The 25,310-nt window shown below is 35.6% G+C and overlaps 1 protein-coding gene across 2 annotated transcripts in view; it reads right to left on the bottom strand.

Annotated features, from left to right (window-relative positions):
- Positions 1–353: 353 nt before the first annotated feature.
- Positions 354–25,310, bottom strand: part of LOC124155661 (rabphilin-3A) — a 340,415-nt gene continuing 315,458 nt past the window's right edge. For both annotated transcript variants that reach the window (XM_046529670.1, XM_046529669.1), the window contains exons 10-18: positions 20,848–21,121; positions 17,014–17,258; positions 13,452–13,531; positions 13,121–13,195; positions 12,790–12,913; positions 8,743–8,852; positions 7,985–8,289; positions 5,951–6,126; positions 354–3,007 (exon numbers count right to left, since the gene is read on the bottom strand). In XM_046529670.1, the coding sequence (XP_046385626.1) occupies positions 2,883–3,007; positions 5,951–6,126; positions 7,985–8,289; positions 8,743–8,852; positions 12,790–12,913; positions 13,121–13,195; positions 13,452–13,531; positions 17,014–17,258; positions 20,848–21,121 (1,514 nt within the window). In that variant the 3' untranslated portion in view covers positions 354–2,882. The remainder of the gene's footprint in view (positions 3,008–5,950; positions 6,127–7,984; positions 8,290–8,742; positions 8,853–12,789; positions 12,914–13,120; positions 13,196–13,451; positions 13,532–17,013; positions 17,259–20,847; positions 21,122–25,310) is intronic.

Here is a 25,310-nt window from a genome sequence, read left to right as displayed (position 1 = left end):
CTTATTTTTATTTATAACAGTTATCTTACACATCGGTGTTTATTATATTCAATTCTTCCATAAAAATTCCCGAATCATTATTAAAGTTTATTCTCTGTCCTTATAAGTGGATTTGGTTGAAGTAGTTGGAAAAATATGCTATGAAATGAGCAGTTTTCCATCAAAAAACTATCAAAAATTCGAGAGTTGATTGAAGAGATAGGGTTAATTTATTAATGGGAGAATGTTTTTAGTTTAACTATCATAAATTGATAGCAATTATATTAGGTACATAAAAATTATTTCCCCCGAAAAGGCGGACAGAGGTTCTGATCAAAGGTAGTGAAAGGTCAAATAAATAAATAAAATTCACATTCTGAATAATTGGGTTCAAGGTTTAATTCAACAATGAAACTTGTGGAATACTTATCTCAATTTGAATATCACAGGGAGAGAAGTAGAAAGACAAGTCAAATACATTGTTCCCTCATCAAAATATCTCAGTCACAACTGCATCTGAAATTCTTTAAAAGAGACAGGACACTAAAACAGAGATGTGTAATCAAACTTATGACAGAACATACAAAAAGTTTATACAATCCTCATATCTTTTGAGCAAATATCTAGTTCTACATTTTTATACAAATTGTATCAAAACTTTAGCTGCCCCTGGGAAACCAGTTGCACTCTCAAATCATTCTGTGAACATGGACATAATATACAACAGTGAATGAAAAATATCTTGGAAGTAGGAATAATGAAGTGAGTTCTTTTGTTATGAAGGTAGATTTTCTCTCTCTCTCTCTAGCTTTGCCGCAAGAATAATTCATACTGCAATAAAAAAGATACTTCCTCTTCCATGACTGATTCATCATGGTAAAAAACGCACTGCATAATTGGTACAAAGAGCTCACCAAATTGAAATAAGGTGACTCACAAATCTCATTTTTTTACATCTCCAATGCTCTAGATATGATAATTTCTTTTCTGCGCTGACTCTGTACTATATGAGAACACTTGCATTCTAAAAAATTATTATTTATGAGGAAATGATACATATGGCATACAAGAGGCAGGTCTATCATATATGTGTAAAAGTACACGTGTTTTGATTACCACATACTGCAAATGAATCATTTGATGCAAGGGAAGTTAATGCTACCAGTTTTTCATGTGATGCATATTCTTTTGTTGACTCTGGCTTTTGTTTTCCTGAGGAACTCTAAGTTATTTAGTAAGTTATCCAATGGTGGAAAATCAAAATGATGCATTTTGGATCCACAGGGTCATACCTGTCCTCCTATTATATGTGGTGGGATATATCTGAGGTGTTGTTGGAACAATTTTTCAAAACTCCACTAGACATTTTGTTTGATATGTAATATACTACAAGCAACCTAGGAAACGCTTGATGTAATGCTGCCAATAGAAATATATTCTAATTTTTTTCCACAATCAGTTCCAAAAAGAGGTGAGTAATAAGAAATTGGACATAGTTATTAGACATTTCTTTGATCCCAAAAAAGTGATAGTTGATACTGCTGAAAAGCTGAATGATATTCCTCAGGTATTGTAAATGCATCAGTTCCAACCCATGAATAAATTCAAATGGAAAATTTCCTATGCCCAAAGGTGAATGGCTCATTTATCTAATATTTGGGCTGAGATCTATAAGCATGAGGCTTTTATTTGGTTCTTTTATGAATTTCTATTGACAAATAATGCACTCTCCTCAAGAAAATAAATGAGTAATGGGTATAATATTTTTACAGTGGATATCACAACATTTGAAGGGATCAATTTTCACTGATAGAGTTTTTAAACAAAGAAATCCATAAAACTTAATCACCAGCCATTTAAAAGAAATATGTAGATCTGATACTCTTGAAGTAACCGCAGGGTTCTTTAAGAATCATTTGTGGGCCCTGTTATTTTATTAAAAATATTCTTTAATACCCTTCACTCTAATGCACCAACAGACAAAGTGATATTGTTCAATAATAACAAGTCTACTTCAAATATAGGTGGCACTTTTACAGACACTACTGGCATTTCAGCTCAATGCAAGTATATTTTAGAGTATTAGCAGGCATTATTTTTTGCTAATAATTAATGTGCTTTTTAAATTTGCTTAATATTGTGCTCATACTGCTAGACTTCTCAAACATATGCAATAAAGAGACGTAATTCACCTATGTGAAAGCAGTTACCTTTTAGCATTGCCAGGAACTGAAAATCTCGACTGCCAATCTCATGACTATAGGATTTAAATAAACCATGAAATGACAAAAAAGATGAAACACACCATGGGAAAATTCCTCGGATGGCAATTTTAAAATCTATGGAGCAGCCAAAAATTCTCTCATTGTTAGCCTGAAGCATGGCCTCATTATCAAGAATGGTTTTTAAAGTAAGGCCTAAACAATAAATAAAATTGGTAGCTTGCATTGGAACAGTCAATAAAAGGCTCTCGCCACTCTACTGCTGTGGTACCTATTCATAACTTAAGTTATAGTTAATCAAAAATAGTCAAATGATTAATCTGTAGCTATTGTGTATTACTACAGCATCACTGAATTTATGTTTGACCATTGGGGAATAAATATTTAACATAGGATTTTCATATAGGATTTATATATAATTTTCATTTGCACTCCTACCGGTCTGATCTGCTACTTGTACACTGATCAATTCCTTTTATCCCATGCTTTTCACTGAAGCTGTTCTATGCCAGAAAATAAATTAAAATTTTTCCTATTCTTTCTCCAAGACCTATTCTTCAATTTTAGGTGAACACATTAAAAATATTAACAATGAGTCAATCAAAATTAAAAAAAAAGTTTTTTACAACTGACGAAATCACAAAATATACATTGAGAAATGAATATGGAGACAACTTATGTCTAGTCGGATAAAACTTCTTCAGAGAGATGATGCCAGCGCTCATGGGTCCGATCAGGGAATTTGATTGTGTCCACCCAGTGCTGTAATCTCTCTCCTTTAGATTTCCACCCAAGTTCAAGGCCACCTGTTTTGAACAAAAGAAAAAGAATGTTAAGAAGATAAGGCAAGGACCCAGTGAGAAATGGGTGGTGGAATCCACGTGGAACCCACGTGGAATCCACGTTGAGTGGTGGATATTTGGTGGTGGTGGATATTGAGTGGTTGGACCCACGTGGAATCCACATTGATTTCAAGTGGATTTGTGGTGATTATCATAAAATGTTAAACAGAATTTCTAATTTGTGGAACTTAACTCTCTGGTGATATTGCGTCATTTATCATCCTGAAACCACGCTAGTTATGTGAAAATGTATCACACATTCTATTTTTATATAATTCGTGGAAAGGCAGCCATGAGAGCACATGAAAAATCGTAGACACATATATAGAAGGTTTAGATATAGAGTGGTTGAGGTTTTAATGGTTTTAGGACAGCACCAACTGCTGTTTTAATTTTTCCACCAAATTTCCACGTGGGTTCCACGTTGATTCCACGACCAAAAACACGTGGTATCCACGTTAATTCTCCACGTGGGTTCCACGTGGATTCCACCACCCATTTCTCACTGGGGATAAGATTAACCTTAGATAAGTTATAAAATGCTGGTATCCCATTACCCAAGTAACATTTTTGGTTGGCCCTCTGTTGGCAGATGGTGGGACACAGCGGTTGGCCCATGGTATGATTTGGCCACCTCGCCAACCGTATCCCAACCAACGATTCCCCAACGATGGGCCAACAGAGCATTACAGTCGGGCCTTCGTATTCCCAACCCAAGGCCAACAAATCTCCAACGATACACCGTTGGCCCTTTTAAATTCTGCCATCCGTTTCCCAACAAAAGCTATATTTTACTGGCATTTCTTATTTTTATAGAATGAGAGTTAAATTAATTTGCCTTCTCACTTGATATGATACCGGTAGATAGAATCTTTACCTTTAACTCCCTATAAATCAAAATGAAATTAAATACATTAACAATCAATGCTATAGGACAAAGTAAGGTTACAGTGGTTAAAAGTGGAAAACAAAAAATCAATATCAGTTCAGAAGGTCCCCAACTTTTATTTTCACAAATTAGGACAATTTTTATTAGGACAAAAGTAGGAAAATTTCAACAGCACCTTTCCATATTACAATATGGCACACACAAAAACTGTCCATCTTCTTTGTAGGGCAACAAAACACACTTAGATAAAATCTGGGTGGACTGCAATTTGCATCCAGGTACTATTTTTTTTACTACAAATATACCAATGGTACCACTTCTAAGAGGTAATTCAAAGAAATCCTCCTTAATTTCAAACATGTCACACTGCAAGATGTACACCCCTGAGTTATTTGATTCAATTGCCTTCACAATTCCTATTCTCTGGTCTTCGGTAACAAAATTGTTAAGTTTAGTCCATTTTACTTAATTGGATTAATAAGTGCAAGATTTAGGGATATTAATAGGAATCACAGAAACACTGATTGAGTATAATAGTTGATGTATTTTCCATAAAATAATAATTGTGCAGTTGTTATTTAGGTTTACTCATACAAATTCAATCTCATTCTCTTCAGAGAGGACTAAATCACTCACTTTGTCCATTGAAACACTGTTTTCATTAAAACTTCCACTGATACTAGATATGCCACAATCTGAAAAAAATATACATATCGATCTATCTAAATTAATGATGAAAAGTTTAAAATTCCACGAAACTATCTGTGTAAGGTAACATGATTTTAGGAATGCCAGTTTTGTAAGACTTACCAAATGAGGTCAATGACTTATTTTTGTTAGAAGCACTCGACTTATTTTATTTAACTGCTATCACAAAGACATAGTGAATGATTAACATATAAAAGCAATCCCTAACAACCAAACAAGTTTTGGTTGTTAGGTTGCTAGGGAACCATGTGAACCGTATCCTGCAACGTATGCAATCGTACTATAATGTTATGATGTCCCAACGGTGGCCCAATGATAATCCATTTCGTAGGGCCATCGTTGGGGATTTCCGTTGGGCCAACAGCATAAACCCTTTCGTTGGGCCGACGAACAATATCTGCGTTGGGCCAACAGTGGAATTTGGTAGGCATATCCACCCACAATGAGCCAACCGTGACTACGGTTCCCCAACCGAGGCCCAACGGTCAATGTTACTTGGGTAAATGCCATGGAATTTGTTAATATACACTTCATATCATATAAATTACCCTTACGTGGTTACATTTGTCAAAAGAAAATATTTAAAATGAGTAATATTTTTTTTTTTAATTTTCAGCAATTTATGATGAAAATTTCTGGTTTGATACTTGATACATATTACCAATGTATTTCTTTCCCAATATTCTACAGACAATTGAGGTTAAAGTAGTGTAGAGATTTTTTAGTGTTCCCCCCCAAATTTCTGGTACCCCCCAAGAAATTCCTCCGAACTTATCCGCAGAACTTAGCGCGAAAAGTCCTTAGCGGGAGAAGTTCTGCAGATAAGTTTGGAGGAAGTTCGGAGGAATTCGGAGGAATTTCTGGGGGGGGGTACCAGAAATTTGGGGGGGAGGACACTAAAAAATGCCACAGTAGTGTCAAGAAGTTCCACTGTAGTCATGAGGTCCAATTTTCTACTGGGTGCTTAAAGTGCCAATTGTGAACACATTTAAATATATATGTATGTATAAAACATTTCTGTTCTGCTATAAAATAAAATGATCATAAGAAAAATTCTTAAAATGCTAATGACTTTTTTCAGCTAGTATGCTGATTGCATGTTATAATAATAGTTAAAAAATCTGAAGATTCATATACTATTTTCTAGCATTCCTCAATTAAAAAAAATAAATCTTATTTTCGGTAAGATTAATGGTATAAAACTAAGTTATTTACATCAAACAATGGTAAATCAGAGTCTTGATTAATTTTATTACATGTATGGTAATTATTTTAAGCTTAAAAGCAAAATTTGTGAACTTGACACATGCCTAGGTAGTCATTACTCTTTCCGTAATCCTTGTCCCAAACAGTGATTACAAGAGCCTGCCGAGATAGGTCAGTAGCTTTGGTCTCAAACACAAATTGTTCATTGAATTCAGGGTTGAGATTTTTCCATTTGATGGATGTCTTGTATTTTCTGTGGTGAGGATCTGGTTTCAAATGTCTGCAAAATAAATTTCATGATTTTACTTATGGGAAAAATATGACCAACTTTCAAAATTAATGGGATAGGCAGAATTCTTTATTTTGAAATGAACAAAATATCAAGCTGGTTTTGTATGTATTTGAAATAATTATGAAGTTTTTGTGTGATACAGTTTAGGCAGAAAATGATTTAAACAATACATGATTTTGATTTAATGATTTTGTTGAGAAAATATATGAGAATATAAGAGAAATATGAGAATATATGAGCATATTTTAAAAATTAACTTATTTAGTGTTCATGACCAGTCAATGGAATTGATCATTTACTCAGGTCATCTATGCTTGAAATTTTTAAACTGAACTTTTTTTAGGTTTGGAACACAGTATATTACCTCAAAATTTGTATTATCAGTAAAATATGAGGTATGTACACTATGAAGAAAGTATAACATAACAAAATTTGATGTTGCTACGTACCATAAGTTGGCAAGAAACATGGTTTCCTTTCTAATGGCACACTATTCTTTGTATTGATACAGAATAAAAGAAACTTAATCAAGTCTGTCATATTTCTCTCTTAACTTAACTGCTCTAAGTTAGACTGCACTTTCAACAGTACTCTGTCACTATGTAGAGCATACACTTTCAAAATGGGTAAGATGGTTTTCACCATTGTTAGGCTAAATGCCACTGATCGCCTTATTAGGAAATGGACAGATATTATGATTTTTTAACATGTTAATAGAACTTTTATGATGATCCTTATGCATTCAAAAAGAGTTGAGGTGATTTTCTGAGCCTATGAGAACCAAAGTACATACAAAACATTTTAAGGGTGGCCCCAATGAGAAGGTCTAAAATAAAGTGAAAGCTTTGACATTTATTCTTGGTGTCATTAGAAATGTTTTTTGCTGAAAAATTGCCCATATTTCTTCATTTTCAATTGAAAAATTGAAAATAAGCAAACACCATTCACTATGATGACTATGATGCCACACAGCCCACCATTAATGATGTGGAAAACAATAGTGAGCGGCAATGACTCTACTTCATACTTATTATGAGGCAAGTTTTTATTCTAATTGATTGATTTTGTAGTATACTATTGAAAGCTCCGTCCAAAAATTCTGCCCACGTTTCCTCTATCACCTATTCTTACTTCAAACCTACAAATTCTCTTGGACAAGGTCCCATAATTCACTCTGAGTCTGTCTAAGAGCTTGAATTTCCCTCTATAGAATTTAACATGAGAATAAAACAGTCAGAATGGAAAAATTCTCTCATTGAATTATATTGGCGACAAAAGCATTGCCTGCGTTATTTTTTCTACCATATAGCTTGTAGCCGCACTACGTATCCTGAAAGATAAGCAACCCACACACCTCCTACAAACCGAGTCTGGGTATCCTGAGACACCAGCAACCCTTTTAACATATATGAAATATGCACTCAATCCTCCATATAACGGATTTTTTAAATTATAATGGGAATGGGAATATTAGGGTCTCAAATCTGAAATTCGCTCAAATTATATTAGGTTCTAGAGCCATAAAGTTTCAAGTTTTAGAAAAATTTTGTGGAGTTCCTAAACAAATGCATATGGAAACCAAACCATTCAAACTAACCTATGATGACTTTAAATTCCAGCTCCATGCAAACAATATAGATAGCTTAAGTTATGGTTTTCCAATGAGTGCAAATTGTGCACTAACTACCATTGCAGGTGACCCACATACCCTAGCCCTTCTCACAGAAAATATACGGCTATGTGCTAGGTATGCGGAGGTGTCTGCTAAGGCAGGTTTGATTATAATTTAAAAAAACATGTTTTCCATGACTTTTCTGAAGTATGGGTGAATAGCAAAAATACTCACAGCTTTACAAAAGGATCTGAGAATCCATTGGTGTCCATGGCTGCAAGATTTACACAACGGATAACACCGACAACGAGAGCTCTCCTCCGTGTAGAGTAGCAAAGAGTCAGAAGAATTCGACCCCTATCCCAGTCGCCCACGTCCTCCCAATCCTCTTCATCAGGGGTTTTGTCTTCATCATCTATGCTGTCCACAGAATAGCTCCAGCTGTTCTGGTCCAGCCACATTTTGCCCTTGCCGTAACTCCCCCTGCAGTCATCGTACCTGCCACTGTCGTCTGAATTTTGCCGCCATTTTTGTGTGACCTAAGAATTCCAAGATAAATAGATATTTAGAGAGAGGGTCATGAAGTTGAGACACACTAAATACATGCATGCAGTGATTAAGAAAAAAAGCCATCAAATTATGCTCTACAGCGCATGTAGTATATAAATAAAATGGGTACCTTTGTTTTTCGATCTCTGATCAAAATTTACAGTGAAAAATTTTTAAGAACAAGTCCTTTCCATTATATCCACCTATTGGACCTGCCATTGATACCAGTAGACTCTGATCAAATAAAAACTTCCCATCTTCCAAACATGGAGAATTCAAAAAATTAACCATCACACAAGTATTATTTCAGAATATCACATTAACAATTGCAAGGAATGTCGCTAAAATTCTCAGTGGATTACTATTATGGCACAATCTTATAATGGGTAAAACACTCGCAAAAATTTCATGAATGACATAAAAATTTTGATAAAATCACTTACTGGAATATGTTGTCCTAAGTACACATTTAAATGCCGTGTTTGCTGGGGCCGGAGGCCTTTCAGAGGAGCTCGAACTTCACCAATGAAGTCATGACCATATTTGTCATCATCTTCAAAAATGAAAAATACCAAAAGATAATCAGTAGAAAAATTTCTTTCAGGTTACTTACAGCGTCAGTACAACTACAAGACAAATTAAGAAATGTTGAATTTAAAATAACATGCAGAAATGAATGCAGTGACTAATTCCACAAATCTCATGAACGCTTCAAGTCTGTGTGTTCATTCAGGAGAAAGGATTTTTATTGCTTTCCCAAAATTTGTTCTTGAAAGCTAAATTTGTGAACTGTATCATACATTAAGTATGCACATAGAGTAATACAAGGCATGTGTTGGGTTGTGGAAGATTATAAAATATGGATTGGTAAATGCTTGAATTCATCAAGCTGGTAGCTATAAGTACCGAGACATGATTATGTTATTTGATTGGCATAAAGCACAGGTAAGTGGTTTTAAAAATGAAATAGAGTCAATGAAACAAATAGATGTGTGAAAGGAATTATGTAAATTAGAATGTAAGTCAAATCAGATATTTTCAACATTAACAATGCTGGTAAGGTCTGTTCACTTTATCTTTGCGGGTGAGCTGGTGTGGCTTAACCGAGTTGGGGTGAGAGGAGGGAAAGTTTATCTACACGTGACTTTCCCTCTGCCAATCAGCAGACAGTAGGCGTGGCCTAGCACTTCGGAACTTCAGTCGCTCTCAGACCTCCGTCGTGTCAACTTCGTGAATCTGCTAGCTGTGTTACCAAATCTTGCGCATTCTCTTGGTGCTCTTCGATTCTTCCATTTAAATCCAACTTATAACTTACTGTTCCTTATTCTTCTACTTCAATCCTTTTCCATCTCCTTTCCAGAAAATTTTTATTCATCTTTTGCATTCCCATCAGCACCGACTCCCTCCCTCCACCTATTCCCTCTCAGTACTTTTCCGATCCCTTTCTTACCAAACCCTAACCCTTTTCCTTAACTCCGTATTTACTTTTGGGTATTACAACCTATATAGTTTTGGATACCTTGGGTGTTTATTGAAGACGCTATGGAGAAGAAAGTCAACGTGCTGCTTCGCAGTAGCGCGAAGAGCATTGTGTTTAATGTTCTTCGTTATTTTCGATGGGAAAAGGAATTGGGCTGCATGTGTCCGTCACGCAGAACAGCTGCAAGATGAAGATCTGAAAAAAGAAATTGCTAGGGACTCTATTATGGAGCCGATAATTATACAGATCACGGAAAGTGACTCTGAAAATGAAGACACTGGCAGGAGGGAAGACAAGGAGGTTGATTTATTATCCACACCACTCCAGCAATAAGTTACAAAATAAATTATTTAATAAAATACCCGTCGTGCTACTTTTCTCCATTCTTTTTGCATCCTCATCCTTGCGAATTCCCTTGCACTCCCCCTTTATAAGAATGTTACGCCTATGTATGCCTTTCACCAGCGGTCTCGCGTTTAGCGGACAATATCCTGGCTTCTGAGATGGGATTATCCTCAATCCCCTCTAAATGAGTAGGTATACATTGTATGCATTGTTTCACCGCCGGGCCCAAAATATCTGTGGCCACGTATGAGTCACACCTTTTCAGTGAGACACACGGGCGGCTATATACATTTGGCAGCGTTAAGGTCGCTCCTGCTCTCTCTCTCTCGGTACTACCCCTTCCCCTTCAGCGAGGCCCTCCGAGAGTGTCCGGGATCTCACGAAAGCTGACCCGCAGAGATAAAATGAACAGATAATAGTCATGTTAGCATCCATTCCGAAAACAAGGATAAAATCGACAAAAAAATACATTGGAACAAATTATTTGCCAAATTTGAGAGCAAGTGAAATCAAAGGATTTATAAAACAAGAAACTTTATCTGCTCCTCCTCTTTATGGTCCAAGTCAGAAGATTGAAGCTTGTTTTTCATACTTTAACCCCTCAACGCCGTCATGCGTACCCAGTACGCGCCCTTTAAATTTCGTATGCCGCCGTCATGCGTACCCAGTACGCTTCCTGACGTACTGTTTATAATATTTTTTCTCCGCCAGATATTGTATGTTAAATTAAAACTAATTACTCTATCTTTTGAAGAAATGTTTTTCCTTTCCAATAAAATATTCATAGCGGTTTTATGCCTTCAAGATTTTTAAAAAATGCTTCGATAAAATTCCGTTTTAAACCAGCGCCTTGACGACTTCGGTCCAAAAACTCATCGCTTTTTTCAGCTGTTCTATCATGAAAACTTCCGCCTATTCTGCTTGAGAGACGTCTAGAAGGGTCAGCTACTTTAGCTTGAGATACGGTATCTTCTAAGCTCAATGCCATCTCTCCGTCTTCTCCTTGTTTGTCGTCACCTCGAGCCCCAAGTGTGTTTGGACCGCCTCGTTAGTCCTAAGCGTCCTAAGCGAAGGGGCCATGTGTTTCGCTCTGCATTTATTTTTTTATTTTTTTTCTGGACAGTAATCAACGAAGATAAGATTCCATCTAAACAGCCAGCGTATACCAGGGCCCCTTCGAGATATTTTGTCGTCTCTTGAGGGAGCTTCTAAACCACGAGCTTCAGTCCACCCAGTCCACCAGAGTCATTCATGCTGTGTGGTGTTCGTTCAGGCAGTGTGCTGAAATTCTCATCGGGTGTACTTCCTGTGTGTGGTATTTTTTTATAATTGGGGATCCTACGAAATGGGAATAGTATTGAAAGGCAAAAAAGAGACTCGGAAGTCTGTTTGTGTGTTAGGCTATAGTAAAATCATTGGTGGGGTGAATTTCAAGGACCTGTTATTGCATTCGTAGGTAATGGAAAGAAAACGCCATTACAAGTGATGTATGAAGTTATTTAGGAGACTATTGAATGAGGCAGTCCTAAATTCATATGTTGTTCACAGGAAAAACACGTATAAAATTTTGACTTATCATTTCGCGTGCCATTGGGCGAGATAATATTTTTGAAATATCCAACGTCATACGAACTGTATGGACTTGGCCGTCACTCATTACACAATTTAGTACCAAGACTCACTAAAATTGATTTCCTAAAGACAATTCCTGCAGCTGGGAAGAAATCAAAGTCTCAAAGGAGGTGTGCAGTTTGTGCGTAACATGGGAAATGAAGAGTTTGCGTGTACTGTGGTGAAAAATGTGCAGTGGGATTATGTTTGGATTGCTTCACATCATGTCAGAGCAGATTTTCTAAGGTAAATCATTTGAATATTTGGATATTGACGTGTGAAACTTTAGCAAGTGATTACCTACATGAAATGATACGGTAATAATGGAACAAAGTCAGAGAAGTGGGCGGAGTGGTAAATTTTCAAGTAGGCGAAACGGGTAATCCTATCGAAAGTATCCAATCTGTTATGAAATGTTCAACCCCAAATAACTAAATTACATCATGTAATTGTATTTTTTAAATGCATGAAATGTTAGAGATCTCGCAGCTTATTCGAAACCAAATAAAAATCTTTCAAAATTGAAAATTTATTCATTAGTTCATAAAAAGAGATACTTAAAACAATAAATATTTTTTCCAATCGCTCGAAAAATTAATATATTGTAGCGCATTATAACACGCAAGTTTACAAAAATTTTCAACGATACTGATCGTATATTATGAAAGATATAAATTATTGAATGATAGTATACAAAAAAGGCGAAGATTTTTAAATCTCATCCGGCCGCTGAGATGGGATTTAATTAAATGCCTGCCGCGCTTGAGGGGTTAATAATGGAACGAATACTGCCTAACAGAAATAGTTTTAGATTATATTTAAACCAAAGGAAATTTTTCAGCTAAGTAGATTTCATTGTTTAAGATTTTCAGTTGTTTGTTAATTGATATACTTAACATTAAGACCCTCTGAAAATCAGAAACTTCCATGAAATTTCCAAGTAAACATTCTTTTGAGTCAATGAGTCGGTCAATTAGTCAGTGTTTTTTGAGTACTTGTGCACAGCAAATGTAGAAAAACCCATGAAAATATACTTGTCTAATAATTAACTTACCAAGCACCACAATCCTCAAAACAGTGACCTCAATATCTGCTTCGGTTACACCATGGAAGGATAGGGTTTCATTAAATTCAGGGTTCCTTGTTTTATGAACTGTTTTACTCCGCAACCCATGAGACTGAAAAGAAAAAAAATGGATTTTAACCGCATGAATTTCATAGGGAACACTTTTTTGTAATACATATGAAGTGAGGACTTTATATCTTCAAAAAGATCCGAAAAATTCACTGCAGGTACAGACAGATAATGACAGATTTAAATTAAATGCATGCACAAAACACAAAAAGTATTGGATCAAATTGCAATGAATATGTAATTCTCTTACATTTGATGATCGTGGAAGAAGAAAAAGCTTGCAGAATGGATCAGCTAAACCATGTATATCCATAGCTCTTAAACCCTGCGGATAAGAATGGTTCAATATCAGGTGACCAGTTGCAATGCATTGAGTATATCCTAACATTATGTGGAAAATTGCACCATGACTTAATTATTCAATGTAACTTCCATGAAGTGTTCCCCAAAATATTTCAAGTTTCATTCCACCACAAAACAGGAGAAAACAGCAAAAGAATTCATTAAGTCCTTCATTTTGAAGGAAATTTCTCATAAGGATATCAGTGTTGCGTCATTTAGAGGATATTTTTTGTTTTTACCTTGGCACGATGTAACAGGCAATGCAGCGCACATGTTACTGAGTCATACAGCAGAGAAAATTCCAAGATACCCAGGTAAGCTGTAAAAAGAAAGACAAAATGAAAGGGATCAGCAAGCACGGAAACAATTTTATTTTCCATGGGAAAAAATAAGGCTTTGCACATCATGATCAATTTGAAACATGTGTGCTTTCATATTTGCATGAAAACTTAGCATTTATTTATGCAATTCATCTCATATAATTAGCTGCTGAGTCACTATATTCCCAGTGAGAAATGGGTGGTGGAATCCACGTGGAACCCACGTGGAATCCACGTTGAGTGGTGGATATTTGGTGGTGGTGGATATTGAGTGGTTGGACCCACGTGGAATCCACGTTGATTTCAAGTGGATTTATGGTGATTATCATAAAATGTTAAACAGAATTTTTAATTTGTGGAACTTAACTCTCTGGTGACATCGCGTCATTTATCATCCTGAAACCACGCTAGTTATGTGAAAATGTATCGCACATTCTATTTTTATATAATTCGTGGAAAGGCAGCCATGAGAGCACATGAAAAATCGTAGACACATATATAGAAGGTTTAGATATAGAGTGGTTGAGGTTTTAATGGTTTTAGGACAGCACCAACTGCTGTTTTAATTTTTCCACCAAATTTCCACGTGGGTTCCACGTTGTTTCCACCAAATTTCCATGTGGATTCCACGTTGATTCCACCAACTTTCCACGTGGGTTCCACGTTGATTCCACCAAATTTCCACGTGGATTTCACGTTGATTCCACGACCAAAAACACGTGGTATCCACGTTACATTTCCACCTAATCTCCACCGTAATTTCCACGTGGGTTCCACGTGGATTCCACCACCCATTTCTCACTGGGTTTGGCCTATTTGGTTACAATGTTACTTTGGCTTTATTAGAAAAAAGAGTGAACCATAAAAAGTCAATAATACAAGTACATATGTACATATAGAATTTAAATTCAACCACTATTTTACGGATTATTACAAATTTTGTTTTCTTTCATATCAGTGGTTCCTAACCCAGTGAGAAATGGGTGGTGGAATCCACGTGGAACCCACGTGGAATCCACGTTGAGTGGTGGATATTTGGTGGTGGTGGATATTGAGTGGTTGGACCCACGTGGAATCCACATTGATTTCAAGTGGATTTGTGGTGATTAGCATAAAATGTTAAACAGAATTTCTAATTTGTGGAACTTAACTCTCTGGTGACATTGCGTCATTTATCATCCTGAAACCACGCTAGTTATGTGAAAATGTATCGCACATTCTATTTTTATATAATTCGTGGAAAGGCAGCCATGAGAGCACATGAAAAATCGTAGACATATATATAGAAGGTTTAGATATAGAGTGGTTGAGGTTTTAATGGTTTTAGGACAGCACCTACTGCTGTTTTAATTTTTCCACCAAATTTCCATGTGGATTCCACGTTGATTCCACGACCAAAAACACGTGGTATCCACGTTACATCTCCACGTGGGTTCCACGTGGATTCCACCGCCCATTTCTCACTGGGAACCTATATGAGTTTATAGTCTACTCTCACCCAGTGAGAAATGGGTGGTGGAATCCACGTGGAACCCACGTGGAGAATTAACATGGATACCACGTGTTTTTGGTCGTGGAATCAACGTGGAACCCACGTGGAAATTTGGTGGAAAAATTAAAACAGCAGTTGGTGCTGTCCTAAAACCATTAAAACCTCAACCACTCTATATCTAAACCTTCTATATATGTGTCTACAATTTTTCATGTGCTCTCATGGCTGCCTTTCCACGAATTATATAAAAATAGAATGTGCGATACATTTTCACATAACTAGCGTGGTTTCAGGATGATAAATGACGCAATGTCACCAGAGCGAGTTAAGTTCCACAAATTAGAAATTCTGTTAAACATTTTATGATAATCACCACAAATCCACTTGAAATCAACGTGGATTCCACGTGGGTCCAACCACTCAATATCCACCACCACCAAATATCCACCACTCAACGTGGATTCCACGTGGATTCCACCACCCATTTCTCACTGGGCAGCTAGAAAATAAATCATTTTCAAGGTATGATAAAAAAAAGACCGGACTGATTCTTTGCAAACCATTCAAAGGATCAAAATGACCATCTTGCGACACATCTGACGATGAAAACGAAAGGTGTTGCGTTTGTTTATGTCGTGCCGTTACTTAGCAGCAGCTGTATGTGTCTTAACCTATTTGTCGTCACGTGCAACGGTAGCAATGAAAGAGCTAGAGGAATGGCTTGTGCGCATGAAATTTTGTTTCAAACTTGGAAAAAGTGCTTCAGAGACATTGAATGATTCAGCAAGCCTTTGTTAACCCTCCGTCAGGCGCAATGGATCTGACAGGCACAGCGTGTGTGCTTTTTCATTTCTTCGCTCTATTAGGTGGCATAGACCCTTGACGCTCTTAGTAGCCGTTCGTTTAAAAATGCTCTATGCAGCCTTCTTGCTTAGTTTGACTCCGGCCATCCCAACAGGAAGTTGTTTAAGTTTCGATCAGAGAAGCTCATTGCGCCCGAACTCGTAGCAATTTTTAAGATATGTATTTTTGATAGGCGGAATGGTTTTTTTTAGGCATTTTCACTTGAAGGTTCTATGATGTTTGTTACTCGATGCTTGAATACACTTAGTGAAACATAATTACCTAAAGAGCACATTAAATCACAGCTAGCTGTATCAGTTTGGAGCAGTATAAAGGGGTGAAAAGGGATGTATGTATTACACGTAAGACATCATTTAAGTGTTTGACCACACTGATAATAGTGCATTAACGTTTCAAGTAGCAGCTCTGAGCCAAGCTTTGACTTAATCATGTCTTTTCGTATATGTGCCTATCAGGCACATTTTGCCTGAACTCAGGAGTTCAAATATTGTGCCTGACAGAAGGTTAATGAAACTATCCCTATTGGAAAATTCTTATAAGAAAATTTCCTATCAGAAATTGGGCATTTTTTCTTATAAGAAAATGTCTTAGAAAATGGACGTTTTTCTTATAAGAATATGTCTTATAAAGCAAGGCTTATATAATATTAACAAGTTTCATATAAAGAAGCCTCCACTTCTTGGAACCATTTATGTCAAATACCATGCTGAGAATGCCAATAAATTAGCAGAAAATTACTTAACAAAGACTTATACATAATTTCCCAAAAAATCTTATAAGAATTTCTTAAATAATTATCAATTGCCAACATAAGTTATGGTGATTTAAATGCCTGCCGGATAAAAACCTGAAAGTTGTGCGACCTGCGCAACATTCTTATAGAATTCTATTAGAAATGCAAAGTTCTTATAAGAATTTCTTTAAGACTTATAGAATCCCATAAGAATTCTGTAAGACTTATAGAATCCTATCAGAATTCTGTAAGACTTATAGAAATCTAAAAGTCTTACAGAATTCTTAAAAGAATTTCTGTAAGACTTATAAGAAATTTCCAAAAGGGATGAGTCGAAGCCAATCTTTAACCAGTAAAGTATCATGAACGGCATGGAGCAGGGAAAGACCTACCCTCTTCGGGTGGATCTTGACCATCAACAGGTAACAATTGGCCAACATCTTGATTACTGTGGTGGTAGTAGTGAACATGACGAGACTGCTGAGGTGGGTATGAAAAATCCTGCTGCTGAAATTCTAGAGGAGTTGGTTGATAATAGCCAGGCTGAGGTAGAGGTGGATGCGATTGGTATCCATGAGGTACTCCAGGTGGCAAGGAATGAGACTCTGGCCACATTTGCTGTGATGACTCCGACAACCTACAAGGTCAGGATGGAACCATGTAAGCACAAGAATGTCACATTAAACAAAAAAATGCAATGAATAAAATAATAAAATGCAATATAGTGAATTGAGATGGAAATAGAAAAGATAAAGAGAACTATGTATCAGATTACTTAGAACTGTTAATGCTTTAATTTACATAATTGTAGTTTTACTTGATAATTGTATTTATTGATGATGCTTGAAGGACATTGAGTGCAAGATGAAAAATAAACTATGTACCTATAAGATAGAAACTTGGCTAGCTAATACAGGTCTATTAATCATAATTCAAATGAGCCAAATTAGATAAGAAAGATTTTCATTGAAAATAATAATATACTGAAGTTAGTCCTTAGTACTTGAGGTTAATGGGCAATTTCAATGGTGAATTTCCTGTAAATGCAAAGTTTCAAGTAGTACTGACTCCCACATTATTACAGCCTTATAGGTGAAGATAATAATATCATATGAGATATCATACGAAAATGCACACAAATAAACAAAATTGTAGTTCGCTGGTATAAGATTTGAACCTCAGAGCAGATACATTATATTAAAAGTTATTTGTGATTTTATATGTAAAATTTTGCTCTATTAGAGCCTTCAATACTTTAAAAAAAAAAACCTTCCGTGTGTGTTGTCTATTTGAGGTGAGTAAAATTTTAGCATTTAGAACCCTCTAACCGAGTCAGGCAAACATATTAGCTTTTGTAAGTTGAGCAAAAAGAGCAAAGGGTGGCTCAATCCTCAAAATTTCTACCCAGAGGACCAAAATCAAAGACAAAACAATAATGGGATTTAATTAAAAAATGGGGAAATGATATGAAGTTTTGATATAATTTTGTCAAAATTAGATAATATGTACTTGTTACTCTGCGGAGCTGGTGTGAATGATAGTACTGTCCAATGCCTAATTTTGGCAATGCACATGACCAAACAAAAATTATTTATCAAGGAAAATATATGCCAGGCATGAGTTATGAGTTAAAATTATAAACGAGCATCAAAAATTAGCATCTAAAAATTTATGGCAGCTGAAAACGATATTTTCCAGCTGTTTGTATTGTTTTACAAAGCTTTCTCCTGGGGTTCCCTTAACAAACTAATTTTAGTCTAATTTTAGAAATGAAAGCACCAAAAGTACACCAAGAAAAGCATGGGATTTAGCACCTTAAAACATACAGTAGCATTGCTAGTGACTAGAAGTACCTGACAGAATGAAAAATATAGCAGAAGAAGTACAAAAGAATATTGCAAGAAAATTAAGTATCCCACCACCTATGGAAAAACCCACAGATGAAATTCGAAGACATGGAAAAAAAGCAACTGGATATGATGAATGCATAGCCCAACTAGGTTAATTAAAGGACTATGATTTTCCTCTGTGTCTTTTTCAGCTGCTTCATGAATTGGGTCATCACTTCATACCTAACATAACTCAGTTAAATTGAAACAAAACCATTTCAGAGTGTCCAGCAAACGCTAGAATAGGATTAGTATGTACTGCTACATATCTCAACTAGGTGCATGCTCTTAGGCCCAAATTGATATGTCATAAATAATCTTCTATTTCTAATCAAAGGACAAGAGATTTCCACAGAAGAAAAATGCTGAAGAAATAGTATAGGTAGTAGTTAAGCGAGGAGAGAGGAGGCATATTTGAAAAAAAGATTAGTTTTCCATTCCAGATTAGCTGATCAGTAAACAAAAGCCCATTTCAATATAAATAAGACAGAGTCAAATGCACAGTGTGGTTTTGTTGAGCAAATTTGCCTCTTCAAGAGAGTCAAAATTACAGCTGGTAAGAAAATTTTGAAAAGACGTTAGCAAGAAAATAAATGCATAAAGAAAAATTCTGGCTGACACTTACAGTCTGCGTATATTTTGAACCTGTCAATGAATCTCACAGCACATGAGGACACTGTCCACTGTTAACCGAGGATTCTGCTAATATGATGAAATCACTCTGCTGCTACTACAAATGAATATGCATTAGGAGGTTGTCAGGTAGATGTTTGATTCTTTAACTTTTGATTCCAAACTTGAATGTCCGTCTTAGAGATGAAACACAAAGTATTGATGAGTCTCTTCACAGCCATTATCCAAGCACAATTACTATGAATGAGGAAAACTCCCACAATTTGTTTACTTAGTGTGGTACGTAGCCCATTTGCATCTCACTCAAGCTAGGAGATTATGGGCAAAGTCTGGAGATAAAACTTGGATGAATCATACTTGCTACAGCTTTAACGGTAACTTCTGACATTTTTCTATAATTATACATTGCCTAGGAAATTCTGAGATATTGATTTCTATGAGACAATAATCAATAGGTGTGTTAAAAATATTTGATTATTTAAAATCTTCTCTATTACAAAAGGTGGCTACCAAAGATTGGTAATTGCTTTCAGTGGATGTTTTGTCATTTTGATTTTTAGTTCTGCATTATTAATTCAATGATTTATAAATTTCCAATTTATAGAAAAACCCTGAATAAAAGGTAAATGAATTTATATCATATCAGTGCTTTTAATGTAATTGAAATAGTATGAGCTAGTTCTGTTTTCATAAACTATTTCATTCATTAACTTTCAATGTTAAGGTGACAATGGGGCTATATCAATAAAATAAAATAGACAGCAAAATTATCTACCCAATATTTTTCTAAATGACCAGAAAGGTAATCATTTCTCTAAAATCACATTCATTGCACCATTGAATGATGAATTATTTTCACTGGAGGTGAGTAGAAAAACACTCTGCTTTTGTAAGCATAAGAAGAAAAATATTTAAGCCTATTTTTTAAAACTGGGCAGGCATTCATTCAAAATAAAATGAGTTCAATGAATTTTTATTGGTTATTCTTTGAGGCATAAAGCACAAGTTTATATTCTTGCAATTTTAATTGATAATTCACTAACCATCCTTACTATATCAAATACATTTGAATTTTTCATTCTAACTACTTCCTATCATGTCAAATGCATGCTGGACACCCCGATTGGGTCAATGTCTCTTCAGTAAAGAAAGATGATCTGTTCAGTTCATACAAGTTTAAGACCAATCAGAAGCTGTACAATAATAGTTTCAATAATCACAGAATAGTAACACTCATAGTTTTCTTTTTCTGCAATCATCTGTCACGAGATCTATTTTAAAAATAGGCCTATGCATATAATTTCTGCTAAGAAAGCCTAAGCACCTGAATATATTTACACAAGTGCTATCAAAATAAACTCCATTAATAGAAAATTCATTTAGGGACTTTATACAAAAAAATCAGCAAAATATTTAAGTGAAATGGATTTCCTAATCTTCCCATTAGTATATAGTCAGATAAATTCAGTCATGCTTTCATAAGCACTCTCTTGTCTCAAGTCTTTCCATCATTTCCCATTCCAACTCATTTCTCCTGCATGAAAATCTCTGCTATACATCACGCTGAAACTAACTTTTGCTACTCGTTCCTAAGAAAAAGTAAAATGCCAACACTACATGACTTGGCAACCACTCGCGGCTTCATCTCCTGAGACGCAATTCCTCCTCCACAAGTTTGAACGTTCTCCCCTCGCTTTAGAGCACCTGCGCCTCCGACTGAGATGGGGCTGCTTCTGCAAGCGGTTGGCCGACGAGTCAGGGATAGCCTTGGGCGTAGACTGGTGGTGATGGTGGTGGGGGTCTCCACCGTCTGTCGACTCCCACGTCTTCTGACGCCCGCCGCTCGAGAAAGACGAGGAGGAAGAGGATGCCGATCGGCCGCCGATGGACTCCACTGTCCCCTGTCGACTGACTCCTGAGGAGCCAGCTGAATCCCCACTCTCGGCGCTGCCCTCACGGTGGAAATCCCTAGATGATCCTGGAGAGAGAAATGATAGCACTAAGCAACAAACTGCAAGGTCACAAAATCTTCAAAATCAATATAGGCCTCTACTTTAATACTGAGCAAAACTAGGTATCTACATACTGTTTTCTTTGTTTTCGCCTTCGTTGACTGGACATAAATCCCCTCAATATGAGTGAAATAATGAGCAATGAAAAGCCAATGTTAATCTGAAAGAAAAAGTAATGACCATTGCTAATAATATGCATGACCTATCACTTCTAAAGTAAGATACATATTTTATTTTAGCACAAGGTCCTGGAGCAAAAATACATGTGTGCACTCCAGGAAAGTAAAAATATTCAGAGATGGACACTCGATGAAAATATTTAAATTAGGAAGCAACAGGCAGGGAGGTCCAGAGAATGCACTGAAAAAAGGTGTCAAGGTATGGCTAAATAAGAGTGGAGTTTCATAATAGGCTATTCAAATCATTTGATTACCTACTGATCATAGGCAGATTTAGGGGGGGTGTACATACCCCTTCCGATGCTTAAAAATAAAGACAAGATTTATTAGATTTGTTTTGTTTTGTGCATCATAGATCCTAAATAATTTTATTGCATATAAAAATTAAGAGAATATTTTGCGCAGTAATTGTTGTATGTTGTTTTTAATATCAAATATAAGAAGAGTATTTGCCTGTAAGACCCTTGTGCCTGCACTAGAAAAAAATCCCGAATCCAGTCTTGCTACAGATGGTTCTGATTGAGAGGTAAAATAACATTTTTAACTATATCCTTACAGTTCAAATAAAAAAATACCCTTAGTTTAATTCATTAATATGATGTAGCAGCTATTCAAAATAAACCTCGTTGCTGATTAAAAAATTTTATAATAATTTTTTAAGGTCATCATAAAATCATCTTCCTGAGCTATAGTCTCAAGATGTACTTCAAGAAAGAACACTTCAAAGCTGTTACAGGAAAGGGGTTAAGAAAGCAAAAACAGGATGCAGGGCCAGAGTTGAAGTTCTGTTATAACACTCCCCCACTAAGTGAGGTACATATAGCCAATAACAGATTTTTCATCTTTGTGCATTGAATCGTATTCAATCTATGCATATTTAACCTGAACACATTATAAGTAACTTTCACCACTAAAAAAAGAGGTAATTACAAAGAGATTTTATTTCATTTCATTATACTATTCCACCATATCCCCATAGGTACAGTGGAGATTATTAGTTGTCATGCAAACTGGCCCCAAGTGGAGAACATAAATTAATGATAGAGCAAATAATTTTTGTTCAATGGAATTTTTCCTTTTTACATGCATTCATGGGTGACTCCTAAATGATACACCACAGAACTTTCCACTGTCATTTCTTTGATTGATATCTATTGTGAAAACTCAATATAGCATTTGAAGTTCTGACTTAAATCTTGGGACTGTGGCACTATGTGTACAAACATACTGCGCTCTGATGTTAATTTCCATGCAACATAAACTAAACCTCTTTTATACTCTTAAATCAGTAGAGCTGTGCAGAGAACAAAAGATGCATATGAAGTTTTAAAGGTAGCAAACCTGAGGAAAATTTCAGAGATCAGGGTCTGAATCATGGCCAAGACATATGATTTTACCTTTTATGGAATTTTCACCCTCACCTTTTAAAGACTACAATATTTATGCTCAGACTTCCAAAGACTACATAGTAGGAAACGTACCTTCCTTCTCATCAAATCAAATAAGGGGAATGTGGATAAAAGCAATTTCATTCCTTAATTTGATAATCTGAGCAAGTAGGCAACATTAACTGCATAGAGAAGAAAGCACCACTAACGAACAACCAAAAGAGAACACAAGTGAGACATATGTACATATTATCCATTTTTGATGGAAACTAGTACATTTCATGTGCATCTAATTTTAAGCATGTTAGTTCCCATTTATTAGTACATTGCGTGCATATAATCATGATTTTCATGAATATATCTTGCTGATTGTCACTTTTGCTAAATGCATATCAGTAGTGGATACAGAAAAAACTCAAGGGGCGGGCGCAAAAGATATCTTGGGCTACCTTTAATTTTGTGGTAATGACAAATAATTAAGTGACATTCAAAGTTTAAGAAAGTTTCTTTTAAACTGATGGTATGCATACACAAGTATATCTGTATATACATAAAATAGTTACAACTGTGGATCTGCAGTGTTCGGCAATGCGGGCTGCCCTGCAAGGATGGGGCACTTGCCTCTGCGCCCCCATATGTATCCGCCACTGTACATATGCATGTGTGCTTATTCAATTTGCATTTATACTTCAAACATGTTAGTCATAATTTAATTTTCTAATTGGTAATTACATATATTAATTGCTGGGTTTTATGGAAAATAAACTTGGAGTTTACTTAGAGTTGCAATTTACTAAATTACTACAGGATGTCATTCTGTTGATGAATTAGTGATTGCTGAATATTCGATGTGGTTAACCATCAGTAATCCACCAGTAAGGAACTATGAGCATATTCTGTGGTATTAATCAAATGAAGATTTTGAGAGGGTTTGATAGGGATAGTTTTTACCATCCAGATACATATTTATTTTAATCTGACAGCAAGGAGTAAAAATGTATTGTAGTACACAACTTTTTATAAAACAATTGGTCCACTAAAATGGAAACTAAATAAACTACCCAATTATGGCATGTTATGTTTTTCACAGGAGGCAATTGATATTTAAGGTCATTTTCATCGAAAGGTAGAGATGGAAGGGTAGAAGGTAACCTTGCATTAGCGTTAGTCTGATCTTAATGATAAGTATGGAGAAGAAGCAATGAATTATGCAAGGCATTGAGGGAAATCTACTTATTGCAGAATAAATTTAAAAGAAAGTCAGACAGTATGTATTTACATGGTTATAAGGAGGTGACAGGGAATACACAGAAATAAAAGCACCACAAACCAAAGTTTATTAGAGATTAGCACCACCACCAAAAGTACATAAATGCCAAGACTTATAAATATGTAGGTGTGAATACAAGCTATAAAGCATTAGCAAAGCATCAAGTGATCATTTGGACATAATCATGGTTAGTACATAGGTAACAATATTTCTCCAGGAAAAATATTCCGGCCAGTTCAGAGCATTTCAAGCCAAAATAGTCTCTTGAATGCTTTAGCATTTATCCACAAGGTGAATCGGCATCAGAATATAACTTTATTACTATCTCATCTTGGAATCCAGATCAGAATGAATTTATCTCCAACACTAGAAGACACATGATGTAAACCTGTCTCTTGAGCATGCTTTCATTGCTCAATACAACATCTTTAGATTCCAAATATGTGTAAATATGTATATAGTATATCCATTGTCTTAAAACCTGATTGAAGATATAATACTTACAGTTGAATGATTTTTTCGTTTCCATTATTAAATAAGTATACCAAGATATTGAGCATAGATGCACGACATCTTTCCTCTTCTTCCATTAAGAGCTTACGTGGTTCTTGACTCCATGTGCTTGGTTTATCTCATTTTTTGACTTTTCCTCTATATGATGACCATTCTCTATGCTTATGTGTGAGTTCAATGGATTCCATTACATTCTGAATTATCTCGGGCTTGCTGTTTAAGTTTACCTTCAATCTCTATAATTCTTCCTCGACACCATCTCCGGTAAACACTAGGCTTTCGTAATTCGACTTTTTCTAACCCTGAGTCTAGATGGGAGTCTTCTTTGCGTCTTTCATACTCATGAAGTTGACTAGTACTGCCTTTATCACTTTCAGTCACCAAATTATTCCAATATTCTCTTTTGGTTGGATTGGTTTTCATGGCTGATCTAATTGGTAAATCTTCTGGCCCTGAAAGATAATTAATGGAAATTTGCATGTGTGCCACTAAATTTCTGACTGAAACAAACAAAATGAAATTTTGAATAAATTTTCATGCGTAAATCACAAAAAGAAAAGATGAAAATCAGACTATCCATCAGCATAGTACATATACAAATCCGAAAATCAGACTATACACTAAGTAGTACTCATTCATGTACATTCCATGGTTTTTTATTCTTATATACTAGCTTGTTACAGCAGTGGATTAAATGCAACTCAAAAATAGCTAAAATTATCTTTAGACATACATATTTCCATTCAATTTCAAAGTTTTCCCATAGGGTTCTTCAGGCCTCTTAAATTTTACAGATTTTTACCTG

This window comes from Ischnura elegans, chromosome 3 (assembly GCF_921293095.1).
Source record: "Ischnura elegans chromosome 3, ioIscEleg1.1, whole genome shotgun sequence".
In the NCBI taxonomy this organism is placed as follows: Eukaryota; Metazoa; Arthropoda; class Insecta; order Odonata; family Coenagrionidae; genus Ischnura; species Ischnura elegans.
This window is presented reverse-complemented; position numbering and strand designations above follow the sequence as displayed.